The following is a 16,889-nucleotide window of genomic DNA, read 5'->3' on the forward strand; positions in this document are numbered from 1 at the left end:
ATGGACGGTGTGGATAAAACACATACATCATGATGGGCCCACAGAAGTACGCAATCCGAGTCCTGATGAATTACTCGTATTCCAGTTTCCACGTGCGAGGCGTGCGGAATTTCAAAGTGCACTCGAGCGAGTGCGATTAGTTTTTCCCTCGCTCTCAGTGATTCTCTTTCGGTGGCTTTTTGGGCTTTTCCATGTTTTTTACTTCTTCGCTAAGCATATCTTCTCCTATATAAGAAGTGAAATGAAATGCAGAGAAATACGTTTTCTGGTTTTTTATTTCCTGCAATTGGATTCCCATAAGAAATATTATTCCGGTATTTCGTAACTGAGAGTAGCGATGGAGACGAGAACGCCAAGAGAGCATATTGAGTATATTAGGAGAGAGACATTCTCGATCGGAGGAAAGCCAAATCCTCTAGCGGGAGCTTTACATCAGGCCGTTAATTATCTGTCCACCGAGCTGTATACTAAAGACGTTCATTTCCTCATGGAGCTCATTCAGGTCTCTTTCTCTGTCCATAAATTCTCTCAAAATTGCAAATTGGATGGGCTTCACCACCCGGATGTTGGGCCCAGGCCCATAACGTAATGGACGGGGCTTAATCCACAGTGACTAATTCCATTCTTGGGGAATTTTAAAATTTCGTGTGATTTCGCAGGAAAATCTTGCTAAAAATAAAAAAATATATTTTAATTTAAGAAATGAATTTAAATGGGATTTTCATGGCGAAAATTCCTCCATGATTCGGATTTTTTTACCAAATAATGCCTCCATGAACCCACACAATAAATATTAGGGATCCAATCATGAGGTGGACCAATTTATAAAAGTTAATATAGACCACTCAAAACATCCATATTCAAGTGTAGCCCATCTGATCATTTGATTGGCTTGGTTTTTTGTTCATACAATCTCCATAATAGGGTGCATATGTTAGATGGCTTGGATGTTGTACACGTACCATGTAGTCTTGATTTTCACTAATTTTTAAAGAGATATATAAATGAGTTTTTTTTTTTTTTAATTTATTTATTATTTTTTTTTAATATCCTTACTCAAAAAGCAACTCCTTAGGAATTTTGTCATCAAAATTAGATTTTAAAATGCTAAAGTATAATATAGGAAATTTTATTTTAAAAATTACTTAATTAATATAGAATTAACATACAGGTATCTTTTTCAAAGGACTTATCAAAAAGCCACCTTCATCCAGGTCTATGTGACCTTGTGAACAGGTTGGATGGTAATTAACCGTTACGGTGGTGCCTAGGAAGGTTTCACCGCTGCTTCCTGTGGTGTGGTCCACTTGAGCCTTGGATCTGTCTCCATTTTGGGCATATACCTTACAATGATATGAAAAAAATGTATGGACGGCTTGGATACAATCCATTCATCACGACAGCCCCTCAGCGGCCCTGTCCGTTCCTATCTAAAGATGGGCGGGGCAGTACCCAATCCGCGTCCTACTCCATGGAACCACCTGTGCCAGCATGGCAGACAGTTACAATATTAAAGTCGGTCACCAGGTGGGTCAGACTTAAAGATATTCTAGGTTAGAAAATGAAGCTTGTACACTCATCAGGTGGGCCATGATGTTAGAAATGAGTGGACGGCTTAGAAAACTTCATCCAAGCTTCCATAGCTGTACATTTGTTCTATATAAACCGTAGCCATCTTGATATATATTTTTTTTTTGACTGATCAGACTCGAGGAACAGGGAATCTATTAGTAGGGACCCCTGATAGATGGATTGGATCTCATAACTACGTGCTTGTTTGTCCATGAGCTGCCTATACACAAGTACGCTATATATAGGAAAGCTCTTTCAAGCCGTCCGTGACTGGGCATGTATCATATAAATGGTCCATTATCGGCGCCACTTACTGGACTGGTCCCACGATGCATGTGCGGCTATCCTTGAATCATATGGATATGGGATGATCCTAACCGTTGGATTGACGGAGATTCCACCATTTACCATTTTCTTTTCTTGACCTTTAAGCGATAAGAATCAGTCAATAATGAAAAATTAACCACTTCATCATTTTAACTAACTTAACTGTCACACATTTATTCCTTGTTTCTTTCACCATTTCATCCTTGTAAAGGAATGTTCACATACACTTCACTCGACCATAAGTTATGGCCCATCTTCTATACACGTGTCAACATGCCACATGTGCATGAGCCGTCCAATAGGCGGGCCCCACCACATAGATCTCTTGGTTTAAAATCAGGCTGATTCAATCATGAGGGGTTGATGCAATTAAATGAATTTGGATTATGAATTTTACAGAATGCGGAAGATAATGAGTACTTGACTGGCGTGGATCCATCGCTGGAGTTTGTCATCACATCAAAAGACATCACTGAAACCGGCGCCGACTCCACTCTACTTCTATTCAACAATGAAAGAGGCTTCTCCGAGAAGAACATCGACTCCATATGCAACGTTGGAGGATCCACAAAGAAAGGGAAGAGGCAACGTGGATACATTGGAGAGAAAGGTATTCCAATTCAGTAACAGTTATTCTTCTCACCACTTCTTTACTTGATTCTTCCTTCTTTTTTCTTTTTTTTCGGAGCGAATAAATTACAACATCTCTAATTGTTTCCATTACAAGAATTTCGACGGGGTTACGGTGTTATTCGAACAAAGTCGGGATGATAAATAGAAGAGGCCATGATATCGTCTTGAAATGATCCAGTAACAATAGATGATGCCCTTAGATCTTAAGATGTTTCTTTTTGGAAAGAAACTATAAACGATGAGATGGATTATATAATGTATAATGAAACATGAAAACTTGTGAATCCGACCCAGGATCGAAACAAGTATTTCTTTTGTTGATAACAAAAATTAAAGTGGTTGTGTATGAATTTCGTCATTGTCTAGATCTCCCACTAGAAATTAGAAATGTCGCTAGGGCCGGGCCGTTTGGATACTATCAAATAAGTAGTTTTTTTTTTTTTCTTGCCTAGGTTAATAAGTTAGTTTTTGAAAAAAAGAAAAGAAATTAGTTTGGTTATTAAAATTAAATATAAGTAGTTTTTTTACAAAAAAGTAATTTATTTTTAATTACTTTTCAACTTCTAAACATAAGTTATTTTTTTCATTTTCATTTGTGACAGATCTATGGCCATCAACCCCTTCTAAGTTCATGTGTGTTGGAAAATCATCCAATGAATAGGTAAATTAATGGGTAGATGGTATAGTGGGCCCCACATGATGGATGATCTACATCAAAGGTCCCCTCTAAGAATGAATGGCCCACATTCAAAGCGAGCCCCGCATGATGGGCAACCCACATTGAAGGTGGGACCCACATGATGGGCAGCCCACATCAAAGGTGGGTTCCACATGATGGATGGATGGGCAATTAATAATGGTCGGCCAACATGATGGATTATCCACATCAAGGTGGGTCCCACATGATGTACAGTCCACACCAAAGGTCAACCTAATGATGAGCGGCCCATATCCAATGCGGGTCCTGCATGATGGACAACCCACATTGGAGGTGGGCCCACATGATGGACTATCCACACCAAAGGTGGGCTCCACATGGTGAGCAGTGGATATTGAAGATGGGGGCTCCCTATGATGGACAATAACATTGATGGTGGCCCCACATTATGCATAACTAACATCAAAAGTGGGCCCTAACAAACTGTGCGCTTTAAAGGTCAGCCCATAATGATGAATGGCCCACAACCAAGGTGGGCACTGCATGATTGACAACTGACATCAAAGGTGTGCCCCTACATGATGGACTACCCACATCAAAGGTGGAGCCCACACAAATGAAGGATCCACATCAAAGGTTGGCCCCACATGATGGACGGTGGATGTAAGTGGGTCCAAATAAACATTTAGGATAATTACTTACGATGTTGGAACTAAATAATTAAATATGATTTTTCTACTTTTTGGATGAATAAATACGTTGTTTACCAAATATACTTATCTGCTGAAGAAACTTAGATAAGCTAAAGTAACTTACGATCCAAACGCCCCCTAGATGACCCATGTAATTGACCTTCCACTTGGGTGGGTCCTTCCATATATCTTCGACGGTGGAAAAATACCACTGTTCAGACAACCTTAACGGTTCAATGTTGAGACATACGGAAGGAAGATGGAAAAGGACATTTGGCAACTGTTGGCGATGAATGTGAAAAGGTCCCCCAATTGGACGGGTGGGGTTGCGGATTGTGTCATTGGCAAACAATACCTTATCTATGGTGGGAACCACCTCATCAAGGTTCTTCACAATGGATGTTTGTGACACGTGTCCAATGTGAGAGCAGTGCATCGGATAAGAACTTGTTGAGCTCTCCAATTTCAGCATGGTGGGACCCACCTGATGAATGGTCTTGACAATGGATAGTTGTCCAACTTGAGAGCAGTGTAGCAGATAAGAATCTTGACAATGGATAGTTGTCCAACTTGAGAGCAGTGTAGCAGATAAGAACTTGCTGAGTTCCCCAATTTCATCTTCATAATCATAGCTATTCGGAGTTACTTAAGTTTGAATATTTGAATTTTCTAGAGTCTTTGTTTTTTTGTTTTTGTTTTTATCATGCATCCTCTTTTAGGTGTTCTTAAATCCTAATGCATTTTGGAAGTTGTCTTCGGTTATTAAGCTTTCTGTTCTTGCTGCAAGCTTGAAGTTATGTATGATAATATGTAACATGCTCTTGCATTCATCTAACTGTAAGCTTCTTATTTACTCAATGAGTTCTTGATTTTGGTTGTGGTCTGAATAGGGAGGTTTTTTATACTCCAGCATATGACTCTCAATATGCTGACTGTTGGGGATTTGTGCTGCGGAATCATACAGATCTAGATCTAAGATAGCAATTCAGTAGTAACAAGCAATCTCAAAAGAACACAAAGTTTTAACATGGAAAACCTTTGCGGGAAAAAACCATGGCACAAAGCGACAGAAATCCACTATGAAATAGAGATTACAAGAGAGAGGACTTACCCGATTCGAACAACCTCGAATCTCACCCTTGCTACACTCTTTGATAACCCTAGAACCCCTTTAGAAAGCTTTAGAATTATTTCCCATACTCTAGAAAAGCCCTAGGGACACCTACTTATAGTTTAGGCAACTTCCCTTTCGTACCCTTGCAAAAACTGACTCAAATTTCTGTAGTCCGCATCAAATTCGGAAACGAAACTGCATAACCTCGACTGGTGGAGCAGACTGATCGACCGGTCGAGGGACCCCTATGACCGGTCGAGCTATCCCCACGACCGGTCGAGCGGCTCGGACACCAAAAGGTGAGCTCGTGGACTTTGAGTCGAGTAGCTCCCTCGACTGGTCGAGCCTGACCCACGACCGGTCGAGCAACCCAAAAAAAATAGATTTAAGACTTCTGACAACAATCTCCACCAAGTCTTCAATCTTTAACCGTGTAGCTCCTTGACCTCTTCTCTTATCACTTCATTGCATCATAGCTTCAATCAACACTTCTCGTGCACACTGTCCTTCTTTTATGTCATTGCCAAGCCCAAACAAGTTGCACAGAACTTGAACTTCTCTGTAGGAACGACCTTGATGAGCATGTCTTCTGGATTCACGCTGGTATGAATTTTCTCCAGTGTTATGCCTCCTTCCTCAAGCACCTGTCAGATAAAGTAGTGACGAACATCAATGTGTTTAGTACGTGAGTGATAAACAGAATTTTTAGCCAAATTGATAGCTCTCTCACTGTCACAGTTAACCGGCACGACCTCCTGCTAAAGTCTCAATTGATTTATCATGCATTTGAGCTAAACACCTTTTTTAAATGCTTCCGTCATTGCCATATATTCTGCTTCCATCGTGGAAAGAGCCACCACAAACTGAAGCTTCAACATCCAACTGATTGCTCCACCAGCTAGTACAAACGAGTATCCTGAAGTAGACTTCCTGGAATCTATACTGTCTGCTTAGTCGGAATCCACATAGCCTACCAACTTTGTCCATGTTTTCTCAAAAGTTAAGACATAGTCTTTTGTACCTCGAATGTATCGAAGTAGCCATTTTACCACTTTCCAATGTTACTTATCGGGGTTTGACATGTATCTGCTCATAACACCGACTGCCTGTGAAATATCCGGTCTCATACAGACCATGGCATACATTAAACTGTCAACCGCATTCGAATAGGGCACATGAGACATAATCTGTTTTTTCTCATTGGATTTAGGACATTGTTCTGAGGAAAGCTTGAAGTAAGCCGCGTGGGGAACGCTCACCGGCTTTGCCTGATCCATCTCATACTTGATCAATACCTTTTCAAGGTATTCTACTTGTGATAACCAAAGCTTGCTCCTCTTCCTGTCTCTATGAATATCTATGCCGAGAACCCTCTTTGCAGCCCCCAGATCTTTCATCTCGAATGTCCCTGATAACTGAGTCTTCAGTACATTGATTTCAGACATATCATGACAGGCGATCAACATATCATCAACATAAAGTACTAGGATGATAAATTTTCTATCACTCAGTGTCTTGTAATAGACATAGTGATCGTATTCACTCCGAGTAAATTTCTGACTCACCATGAAAGAATCAAATTTTTTATATATCACTGCTTAGGCGACTGTTTCATGCCGTACAACGATCTCATTAACTTGCAAACCTTTTTTTCTTCCCCTTTAACTCCGTAGCCCTCTGGTTGCTTCATGTAGATTTGCTCTTCTAATTCCTCGTGCAAGAATGCAGTCTTCACATCCATCTATTCTAGCTCGAGATCGTATTGGGCAACCAGTGCCAACACAAATCTGATAGATACCTGCTTAACTACCAGCACGAATATCTTTGTGAAGTAGATTCCTTCTCTCTGAGCATAATCCTTCGCTACCAACCTTTCTTTGTATCTATCCTGTTTTCTTTTGAATAACCACTTGCATCTGATCGCTTTTCGGCCCACAGGAAGCTCCACCAGCTCCCATGTGTGATTTTTGTGCAACGAGTTCATCTCATCGTCCATAACCTCTTTTCACTTTTCTGCATCAGGCTCATCAAGAGCCTCCTGAATAGTAGAAGGGTCCCCCCTCATCTGTAATGAGGGCATATGCAATATTAGAGTCATCCCTGTATCTTGCCGGTAACTTATGATTACGCGATAGATTCATTCTCACAGGTGGCTGGTCCACCTGATCATGTACCTCTGTCTTCGCATCTGTCTCTGCCTGAGTATCATCTGTTTCAATCTGGATGTCTACGATCACCCTTTCTAGTTCCTCTTGTTCCTTTTGATCATTCTTGCGAAATAAGGAGCTTTCATCGAATCTGACATCACGGCTAGTGATGACCTTGTGTGTGACTTTGTTGAATAACCTGTAACCTTTCACACCAATGTCATAGCCAACAAAGATATACTTTTTGGCTTTATGGTCTAGCTTATCTCTCTCAACTGACGGTACATGAGAGTAAGCCTCACAACCAAATATGCGTAGATCTGAGTAGTCGATTTTCTGACCACTCCATACTTCCTCTGGGATTTTACATTCAATTGCCGTTGAAGGAGATCGATTCACCAAATAACAAGCTGTGTTAACAGCCTCAGTCTATAGGTCCTTACCCAACGCAACATTACTTAACATGCATCTAGCTCTCTCCAGGAAAGTTCAATCCATTCGCTCAACCACACCGTTTTACTCGGGGGTGTGGCGCACTGTGTTGTGCCTGATGATCCCTTCATCCTTGCAATAATCATTAAACTTAGTGAAAGTAAATTCTCCACCATTGTCAGTCCTTAAAACCTTTATTTCGCCCTGACTATTTTTCCACCATTGCCTTCCATTGCTTGAATATGGTGAAAACTTTGGATTTACGTTTCATGAAGTAAACCCAAACTTTCCTTGAGTAGTCGTCAATGAATGAAACAAACCATGACGACCCCCCAATGGAAACTTCTGGCGATAGCCCCCATACGTCAGAGTGCACATAATTAAGCACTCACTTACAAACATGTTTTCCAGATTTAAAAGACAGTCTAGATTATTTACTATATATACAATGCTCACATATATCTAAATCAGAATTTTTAAAAGCTGGAATCAAACATCGATCAGAAAGTACCTTCATGCCTCGCTCGCTCATGTGACCCAAACGAGCATGCCACATAGTAGAGATGTGGAATCTGCAATAGTTGCTGCCGTTCCATCTGCTGAAGTGCTCCCAATCAACCTGTAAAGGTTTCCATGCCTCTGCGCTCTCATAACCACGAGCGCCTCTTTTGAAACTTTAAGGACCCATCAATACTGGTGAACTTGCACTCTATAGCCTCGAGTGCACCGAGAAAAATTAGACTTTTCTTCATATCAGGAACGTGCCTGACGTCAGTCAAGGTACGCTCCATCCCATCAAACATCTTGATGCTCACTGTGCCAATAGCCACAACATTACAGGCATTGTCATTGCCCATAAAAACCTGTCCACCATTGTATTCCTTGTAACTGGCGAACTAACTCCGATGAAGAGTCATATGATATGACGCTCCTGTGTCTAGGATCCACTCATCTGCATGATTGTCGTGAACATGTCCGATCATGGACACAGACAGAACTTCACCACCACTTGTCTCTTCATCAGATGTAACAACATTGGCCTCCTTGGAAGAAACCGCTGAATTTTCTTTCTTCGCTTTAGGATTTCTACAATCTTTCTTCATGTGTCCAAACAACCCACAATTTCAACACTTTAATTTTCCTTTGCCCTTGCCCTTGGATTTGGATCTAGGCCTTGAGGATCCTGTACCTTGCTCAAAATCTTTGCCCCTCGTAATCAGTGCATCGGAAGATGCCCCCATGTTGTCGTTTAACTTTCTCATAGCCTTCCCTTGAAGGGCTGAGATAACGATGTCAACACTTAGGGTTTTATTTACGGTGCACATCATGTCCCTGAAAGACTCATATGATGCAGGAAGAAAATTCAACAATATACATGCATGTTCATCATCTTTGACCACTTCCTCCATATCCAGCAAATTGCACATCAATTTATTAAAGTTGCTGATATGTGCTTCTAGATCTCTACCATCTGCCATCTTGAAGGTATAACACTGTAGCTTCAAGTGTAGGCGATTTTCAGACGACTTCTTTGCATAAATGTTCTCTAACTTCGCCCACAAACTAGCCGCAGTTTTCTCCCTCAAAACATTATAGAGAACCTCATTCCGTGAGACATAAATGGATAGAGGCTAAAGCATTACATCAAGGTTTTCTCATTCATCATCTTTCATGGTAGATTTTCGCTCCTTAAGAGCCTTAATCTCGCCTTACTTGGTTAATAGGCTAATCATCTTAACCTTCCATAACTCAAAATTATTTTTGCTTGAATACTTCTCAATATCAAATTTGTCGTTTTCCATTATTACTAATCCTGTAGATTCAGATCTGTGCCCCAACGATTGCTCTGATACCACTTGTTGGGGATTTGTGCTGCAGAATCACACAGATCTAGATCTAGGATAGCAATTCAATAGTAACAAGCAATCTCAGAAGAACACAAAGTTTTAACGTGGAAAATCCTTGTGAGAAAAAACCACGGCACAAAGCGACAGAAATTCACTATGAAATAGAAATTACAAAAGAGAGGACTTACCCGATTCGAACAACCTCGAATCTCACCCTTGTTACACTCTTTGATAACCCTAGAACCCCTTTAGAAAGCTTTAGAATTATTTCTCATATTCTAGAAAAGCCCTAGGGACACCTACTTATAGTTTAGGCAACTTCCCTTTCGCACCCTTGCGAAAACCGACTCAAATTTCCACAGTTCGCATCAAATCCTTAAACGAAACTGCGTAACCTCAACTGGTCAAGCAGACTGCTCGACCGGTCGAGGGACCCCTACGACTGGTCGAGCTATCCCCACGACCGGTCGAGCGGCCTGGACACCAAAAGGTGAGCTCGCTGAACTTTGAGTTGAGCAGCTCCCTTGACCAGTCGAGGCTGACCCACGACCAGTCAAGCAACCCAAAAAAAAAAAAAAAAAAGATTTAAGACTTCTGACAACACTGACTATATTGTGTAGCTCAAATTCATCAAGTCCCAAAAGTCAAATTGGTTGAACAATCCTAACCCTTGATATGTGGACACTTGTTTGTTGAAATAGTACCATTAGGTATTTTTGAAATGGTTAGATATCAAATAAACGTTTTCATAATACATCTAAACTAGGACCCGTAATTGGACATTTTGATTTGAATTACTCTTATACCACATATTCAATTTCTAAATAATTACCAAGTGCTCGCGTATCCTTCATCAGTCTGCCAGAGTATCAAAGTGATTTTGTTTTCCTTCTTACCATGCTCTTGCGAATAAGGGGCTCAATTTGAGAGCCTTCATCATCATCATAGCCTTGACCTAGCTATGTGGGGTTCATCAACATCATATCTTGTTCAAGTTATTTTGGGGTTGATCTTCATCATGGCCTTGTTCCAGTGATTGGGGTCTATCTTCTCCAAAGCCTTCTCTTAGCTATTTGGGGTTGATCATCCATATCCTTATCTTAGCTATTTGGAGGTCCATCTTGATTTTAGCCATGTCCCAACTATTTGTCGTTGATCTTCATCGCACCCACATCCCAACTTTTTAGGGTTGATCTGATCTAGGGGTGCAACTCAGGCTTGTTGGCTTGGGTTTTGGGTAAACTGAGTCCAACCAGACCTCAAGAGGACCCAACAGACCCAACCCAGCTTGAATTCCAAACTGAGGTGCCCAACCTTAAGCCCAGACCCAACAGGACCCAACCTTACTGAACCTAACCCATCCCAAGTTCATGTGACCCAACCTGAATTCAAATTGGGTTGGCATTTTTCAACCCAGACCTGACCCAAGGACCTTGACGACCCGACTTGAACTCAAGTTGGATCAATCAAAGTTGCAGCCATATCTTTCTTATGGACTTGTATTAGCTATTTGGTGTCAATCATCATAATGCCCTGGGTTGATGTACAAATCTTCTTTTGCTGATTGCATTCTAAATATGAATCTTCAAGATAACAGGCAAAGTAGTAGGACTGGCTGCTCTCCTTCTACTTTATGTTGGCCTTTCAACCTGCTGACTTCTAGGTGGATTTTCCCGTTTCATCTTGGAAACTCCATAGAAACCTCATGGAACTTGAAAACTGTTTTGATAAAAAGATCCCTTTGTTGATGGGTGATGGGGACATCTCGTGCGCATGCACGCCCCCCCTACGCACGTACGCAAGGAGGAGGAGAGCCCCACCATCGATCTGGATCGATGACGACATCTATGGAGGGCCTCCTAGTTAAAGGACTGTATTTTGGTTCCTTGGAGTGGACCCGATCATCATGTGGATCCCACCATTGGATCTCATGATCGTGGCCCACTGCTCTAGATGATTTACGATTTTAAGTTTTCTTATTATTGTTATTAGGAACATCATGAACGGTTTATATTACATCGATTAGTTGTTATTTTTGTTACTTCGTATCTAAGTAATAAGTGCACACATGGTGCGGCTTTTGGGGTATAGGGTTTTCTTATAAATAGGCAACCCCTTATAGGGTTTTTCTCATTTAAGATTATTAATAAAATTCTGCATTTTCTTGCCTCTCTAATTCTCAGAGTTGTGAAAATCTAATTGGGTGCGAAACCCTCCCTTCTTCGAAGGGCTAATTACCGTGGTACGAAGCCACATCCACCTCAAATCGCCCCCACCTCCTACCCTCAATAGTTATCCTCTCCTACAGTCATCTAATCTTCAAATCCACCTTTATTTTGCAGCCAATCCTTCTCTACAACAGATTTCTAGAATCAGGCACTGCAGGAGGGCCAAAACTTCAGCGGAACACCTTGCTCAAACCAGTCATCCGATTGCCCTGAAACTTGGTGTGTGGGTGGCTCATCCCTAGCTGACCAACCCCTAGTTGGCCCTTTTTGGGTTCGTGGGCCCCACACACTGTGGACAGTAATCCACGCACATGCATCAAGCCAGCCTGCTATCCACACGCATGGACTAATTACAGGTTCTCTCTTTCCTCTCTTTCACTCCTCTCTCACCTTATTTCCTTAACCCTAACCCTAGATAATCCTAAATCATAAGTCCTATTCCACTTTTGGAAACTCTAGGTTTTCCCGATTTGAAATATGTGAATCCCTTGGATTGAGAAGTAATCCTTTGCATGTGTGGATGAATCTATTCTCCTTTGAGCATTGTTTGGTCTATAATTTTAATTGATTTAGCCCTAACATGTATAGGCTTGGACCCTCGTAGATTGTCCTTGTTGAATGCTTGACCTTACGTGGGATGTGAAATTTTTGTGATTGTTTCTAAATTAGTATGATATAAAGTCTGAACTCTTGCATATCATATTTAATTTTTATATCCCGCATCAATGGGGTAACTGTTGCTTTAAGAAAAGATCTTACTGACCAAATATCATTTATTTCAAATAATCAATCCAAGTAACTTTAAACTCAACAAATCTCATCTACATTCATAATCAATATAATAACACCCAGTACCTTCTAAACACAATGAATTGAATTGCTTCTTCAAAATCATACTCCATTGATGCTCTGATAAACCCTCTAAAGACATGCTCTAGGAGATTGTTTTAATTTATACAACCAATATTCTAACTGACAAACCTTTCCTTCCTCATTGCGAATAGTTAATGTAGGTGGCACATATAGGCCATCTATAGATCTTCATGTGAAAAGGATTTTTACTGTTATTATTATTATTATTTTACACCTTGTTGATTTAGACTCCTATTGTCACGCCCCAAACTCGGAAAACGGGCTCACAAAATTCCCGATCGCCGAATCCGGTACCGACAGCCTCCGTAGTGCCCCATTCTCGGATTCCGGCACTCACATACCAGATTCCGATCCTGGGATCCTACAAGGAGGATTTTCAGTATGAAATTTTTTTTGTAATGGAGCATAACTATAAGCATAACCAAGTCACAAAACAACATCACCACATATCCACTAAATCAAAAACTTTAAGTACAATGTGGAAAGGGAAATACAGGGTGATCAAAAGCTTCAAAATAAACTGATGTGCACTCCTGCCTCAGCACTGCTGGTGTCCAACACTACCTGCACGCAACGGTTGTGCATAAGCTTACAAAAGCTTAGAGGGTGGTGTAAGTGTGTGAGCAAGGCCAGCGCCAAGTGTACAGTATCAGAGTAATGCGGAAATATGCGATAAGTCCATGAATGCTATCAGCTGTACCAAAGCTATATGATGCAAGACATGAATGCTATCGGCCATACCAAGGCCATGTGATGCGAGGCCTATGTAGCCAAATGTCATATGCAAGATGCAAATCAAGCATGTCAGTCCTCATCAAGTACACATATCAGTACAGTTCCTCTCTGGATATCACCGGGGTCTAATACACTCCACACAGACTGCCTCCTCCCTAGCTGCACAGTCGAGCAAGTGGAATAGACCTCACTATCCGCCTAACCAGTAGTCTGCCAATACCTACCCGGCTCGTCGATAGCGAACTCATTTACGAGCTGGTCAAACTCAGCCTAGCTTATAGCCCCCTCACTAGGGCGGATAAGGCCACACCCCCTTCCAACCGACCACGACACAGTGGGAGACGCGGCCTACTGGTATTCGGCACTCGGGCGCTCATGTATCCACTCGGTCTAGACGTTGGAGCATATCCTGGTACCAAAAAGGTTCTGGGACTTTCACCCAAGGACATCCTAAGTGCCCACAATGCTAGAGCCAATATTTTCGGTATCCGATACAACCATCCACGATGTGCCTGTGGAGGTCACGGCCCTGATGTCGCTAGGGCATGCAGTGATCAAGTCACACATATGCGGAATACATGAGTCACATCGTCAAATCATGCAGTAATCCTGTGCGTACCACGCACTCATGTGGGGGCACTCCGTCTCATAAGGAGTCCCGTAAATGTCACAGCCCAACGGCTTATACTATGATCAAACATTCCTCATATTAAGCATACATATGATACGTATGGGCATGTATCATGGAGCTATACTAAGCATATTATAAAGTGATGAATTATCCCTACAATGCAGATGGGCCTAGAAGGCCTACACACCACAAGTACGGCCTTTCAATGGGCCCTAGGGAGAGTCGTAATGCGGACATTTAACCAACATTATACTTGCAATGTGGATGTCAAACCAACATTGCTCCCAAGGCATAGCTTGCCACAAACCATGGAGAAATCACACATTGCAATGGACCCTAAGGACAACCCGTTGGGCCTCGATCCATGGGCCTTAGGTATATCAAATGGGCCGTATCACATGGGCCTTACATCCATCAAATGAGCCACATTAATGGGCCTTACCAACGAGCCTTATGTACATTGCAATGGGCTATAACCCATGTGCCTTAGAATATATCAGAATGGGCCTAATCACATGGGCTTTATGTATCTCAAATGGACCACACCAATTGGGCCCCATATGTAGATCAAATGGGCCTCATAACACGGGCCTTATAAATGCCAAGATGGGCCTTAAAAATGGCCACAAATACATATATATATATATATATATATATATAAAATCATGGCAAAGGATCAACCGATCCTCACCTCAAATAATAGTGGTAGGACCCACTTGAACCACGGATCCGACTCATTCTTTAACTCATGCCTTAAAATGAGCTTGCAAAAATGGATTGACGGTTGGGGTGCAACGCAAGCATCATGGTGGGGTCCACTGTCCAGACAGTGGACAGTGTGGATAAATACATGAATCATGGTGGAGTCCACCATCCACTGCCGTGGACGGCGTGGAGATAACACAAACACAGGGTGGGTTCCACCGTCAGCACGGTGTGAATAACATATATCACTGTGGGTCCTACGTGGGGCTCACCATAACATTTATTTTCCATCTAGGCCGTTGATAAGGTCGCATGGACCTGGATGAATGGTGAAAATAAATTTCAGATTGATCCAAAACTTCCGTGGCCCAAAAAGGTTTTAATGGTATACATTCAATCCCACTGTTTCCTATAATGTGGGCCACCTGAGTCTTGGATGTGGCTGAAATTCGAAGGAGGCCCGCCTCAGGAGGTGACCCATCGAATGAACGGATTGGATGACAAATGTGCATCGTGGTGGGGCCCACGGCTGGAGCCGTGGGTCAAACGCAGCACGCTGCTGCTGCTGTGTCAGTGGCAGCAGCCACTGACCTTCTTTGTTTTTAATTTTTTTTTTTTTTGAAAAAAACGGTATTTTTTATGGTTTTTCACGTGTGGGGCCCGCTTCAAGATAATCCACTCTAACCATTAGATTTCACGGTTCATAACAAGTTTATCAAGTCCAATATTGGGCCTGTTGTTCACACCCCAAGTATAGGGTTGTGATGTAGTGTTTGCTAAGCAATGGCTCGCCAGAATCTCAGATTGACCTCATTTTTCGGCTCAACGCCTAAAATGAGATGGTTAATAGGATGGACGGCGTGGATTAAATCCATTCATCAAGGTGGGGCCTAAACAAGTGGGCCACCAAAAGGCTTGTTAACCAAGCTGATATTTGTGTTTCACGTGGACGTCCAGCGTCCCTGGACGCTGGATGGTCTGGGCCTTTCACACGGATAAGGTGGGCCCAGTTTAGGTGGGCCACCAATGATGAGTGTTGTGGATACAATACATATAAGGTGGGTCCCACCTATAGATGGTTTAGGATAAAATACAAGCCTTATGGTGGGGTCTATTCGGGTGGGCCACACAATCACACCAACATCACAAGAAAAGAAGAATAAAAGAAAGGGAGGGAGAGAGAGAGAGAGATATACACGTGTGATGGAGGGACCCCGGCACTATGGGCCCTCCGTTTCAAGCATCCAATCATACATCTAGTGGGTCCCATTGCATATGGGCCCACCAAATTGAAAATCAACGGTGGAGATCCTTTCTTCACCAAACTAGAAGGTCTAGATGACCATATTCATGCATGAAAATAAACATCATGATGGGGTCCATGGAGAATGGCCCCATCATGGAATGATCTTAAGCATCAAGGTAGGCCATTAGCCACATTAAGGGTTCAAAGTGAGATCCATACCATTGATCGGTAGGCCTCACTTGGCCCATCATAAGAACATGAAAATCTAGCCTATAAAAGCACCCACCGGTCGATCTTCTCGGTCCGTTGAAATGCCGGTCTCCTTAAGCTTCACTTTGATGGTGGAAGATGAGAAGTGAAAGGCTAGGATGGAGGATTTGAGATGGGAAAGTGGGCCACACACATGCACTCTCTCACATGGAAGAGAGCTTGGACGTAAGCTCTCTTGTTGCTTGGGATAAAGTTGAGAAATGAGAGAGAGAGAGAGAGGGAGAGATGGGATGTAAAGAGAGAGAGTGATGGATGTGAGTGATGGGTGAGGTGATGTGTACTTGACTAGCATGGGTGTGTAAGAGAGAGGGTGAGAAAGGGTTGACTTTGGAGAGAGAAAGCATGGGTTGCTTGTACTTGACATGAGGTGATGGATGGGATTGATTTGAGATATTGTAGAGATTCTCTTGGGATTGCAAACGCACGGCGTTTTCTTCGAAATAAACACCGGCTCACATCTTCCTACCAGGGTATCGGATCGGTGCGAGAGACGCGGCGTCGGAACCGCGGCGACGGTGCGGTCGCAATGGTACAAGTCTTGATTTAAGCCGACTCAAATGTACAGTATATGGCTTAGGGTCGATCGCAACGTCGATTATACGTCACAGGTTGCCGAAATTCGATAGGAAGGATCGCGGGATTCGACGGAACAGGACGGACTAGGATACGGGTCTTACACCTACCTTTATTTTTTGCAACAAAGAGAATTACCCAAACCGAGTCTAATATTAGACCAAATGTAAGTATTGTGAATAGCTTTGATAAGAGGGGTCTCTTCC

The 16,889-nt window shown here is 42.3% G+C and overlaps 1 protein-coding gene across 1 annotated transcript in view; it reads left to right on the forward strand.

Moving 5' to 3' along the window:
* Positions 1 to 229: 229 nt before the first annotated feature.
* LOC131247153 (uncharacterized) overlaps positions 230 to 16,889 on the forward strand; it is a 35,996-nt gene continuing 19,336 nt past the window's right edge. Inside the window, exons 1-2 of the mRNA XM_058247585.1 lie at positions 230 to 502; positions 2,299 to 2,509. Of these exons, the coding sequence (XP_058103568.1) occupies positions 338 to 502; positions 2,299 to 2,509 (376 nt within the window). The 5' untranslated portion in view covers positions 230 to 337. The remainder of the gene's footprint in view (positions 503 to 2,298; positions 2,510 to 16,889) is intronic.

This window comes from Magnolia sinica, chromosome 5, assembly GCF_029962835.1.
Source record: "Magnolia sinica isolate HGM2019 chromosome 5, MsV1, whole genome shotgun sequence".
Taxonomy (NCBI): Eukaryota; Viridiplantae; Streptophyta; class Magnoliopsida; order Magnoliales; family Magnoliaceae; genus Magnolia; species Magnolia sinica.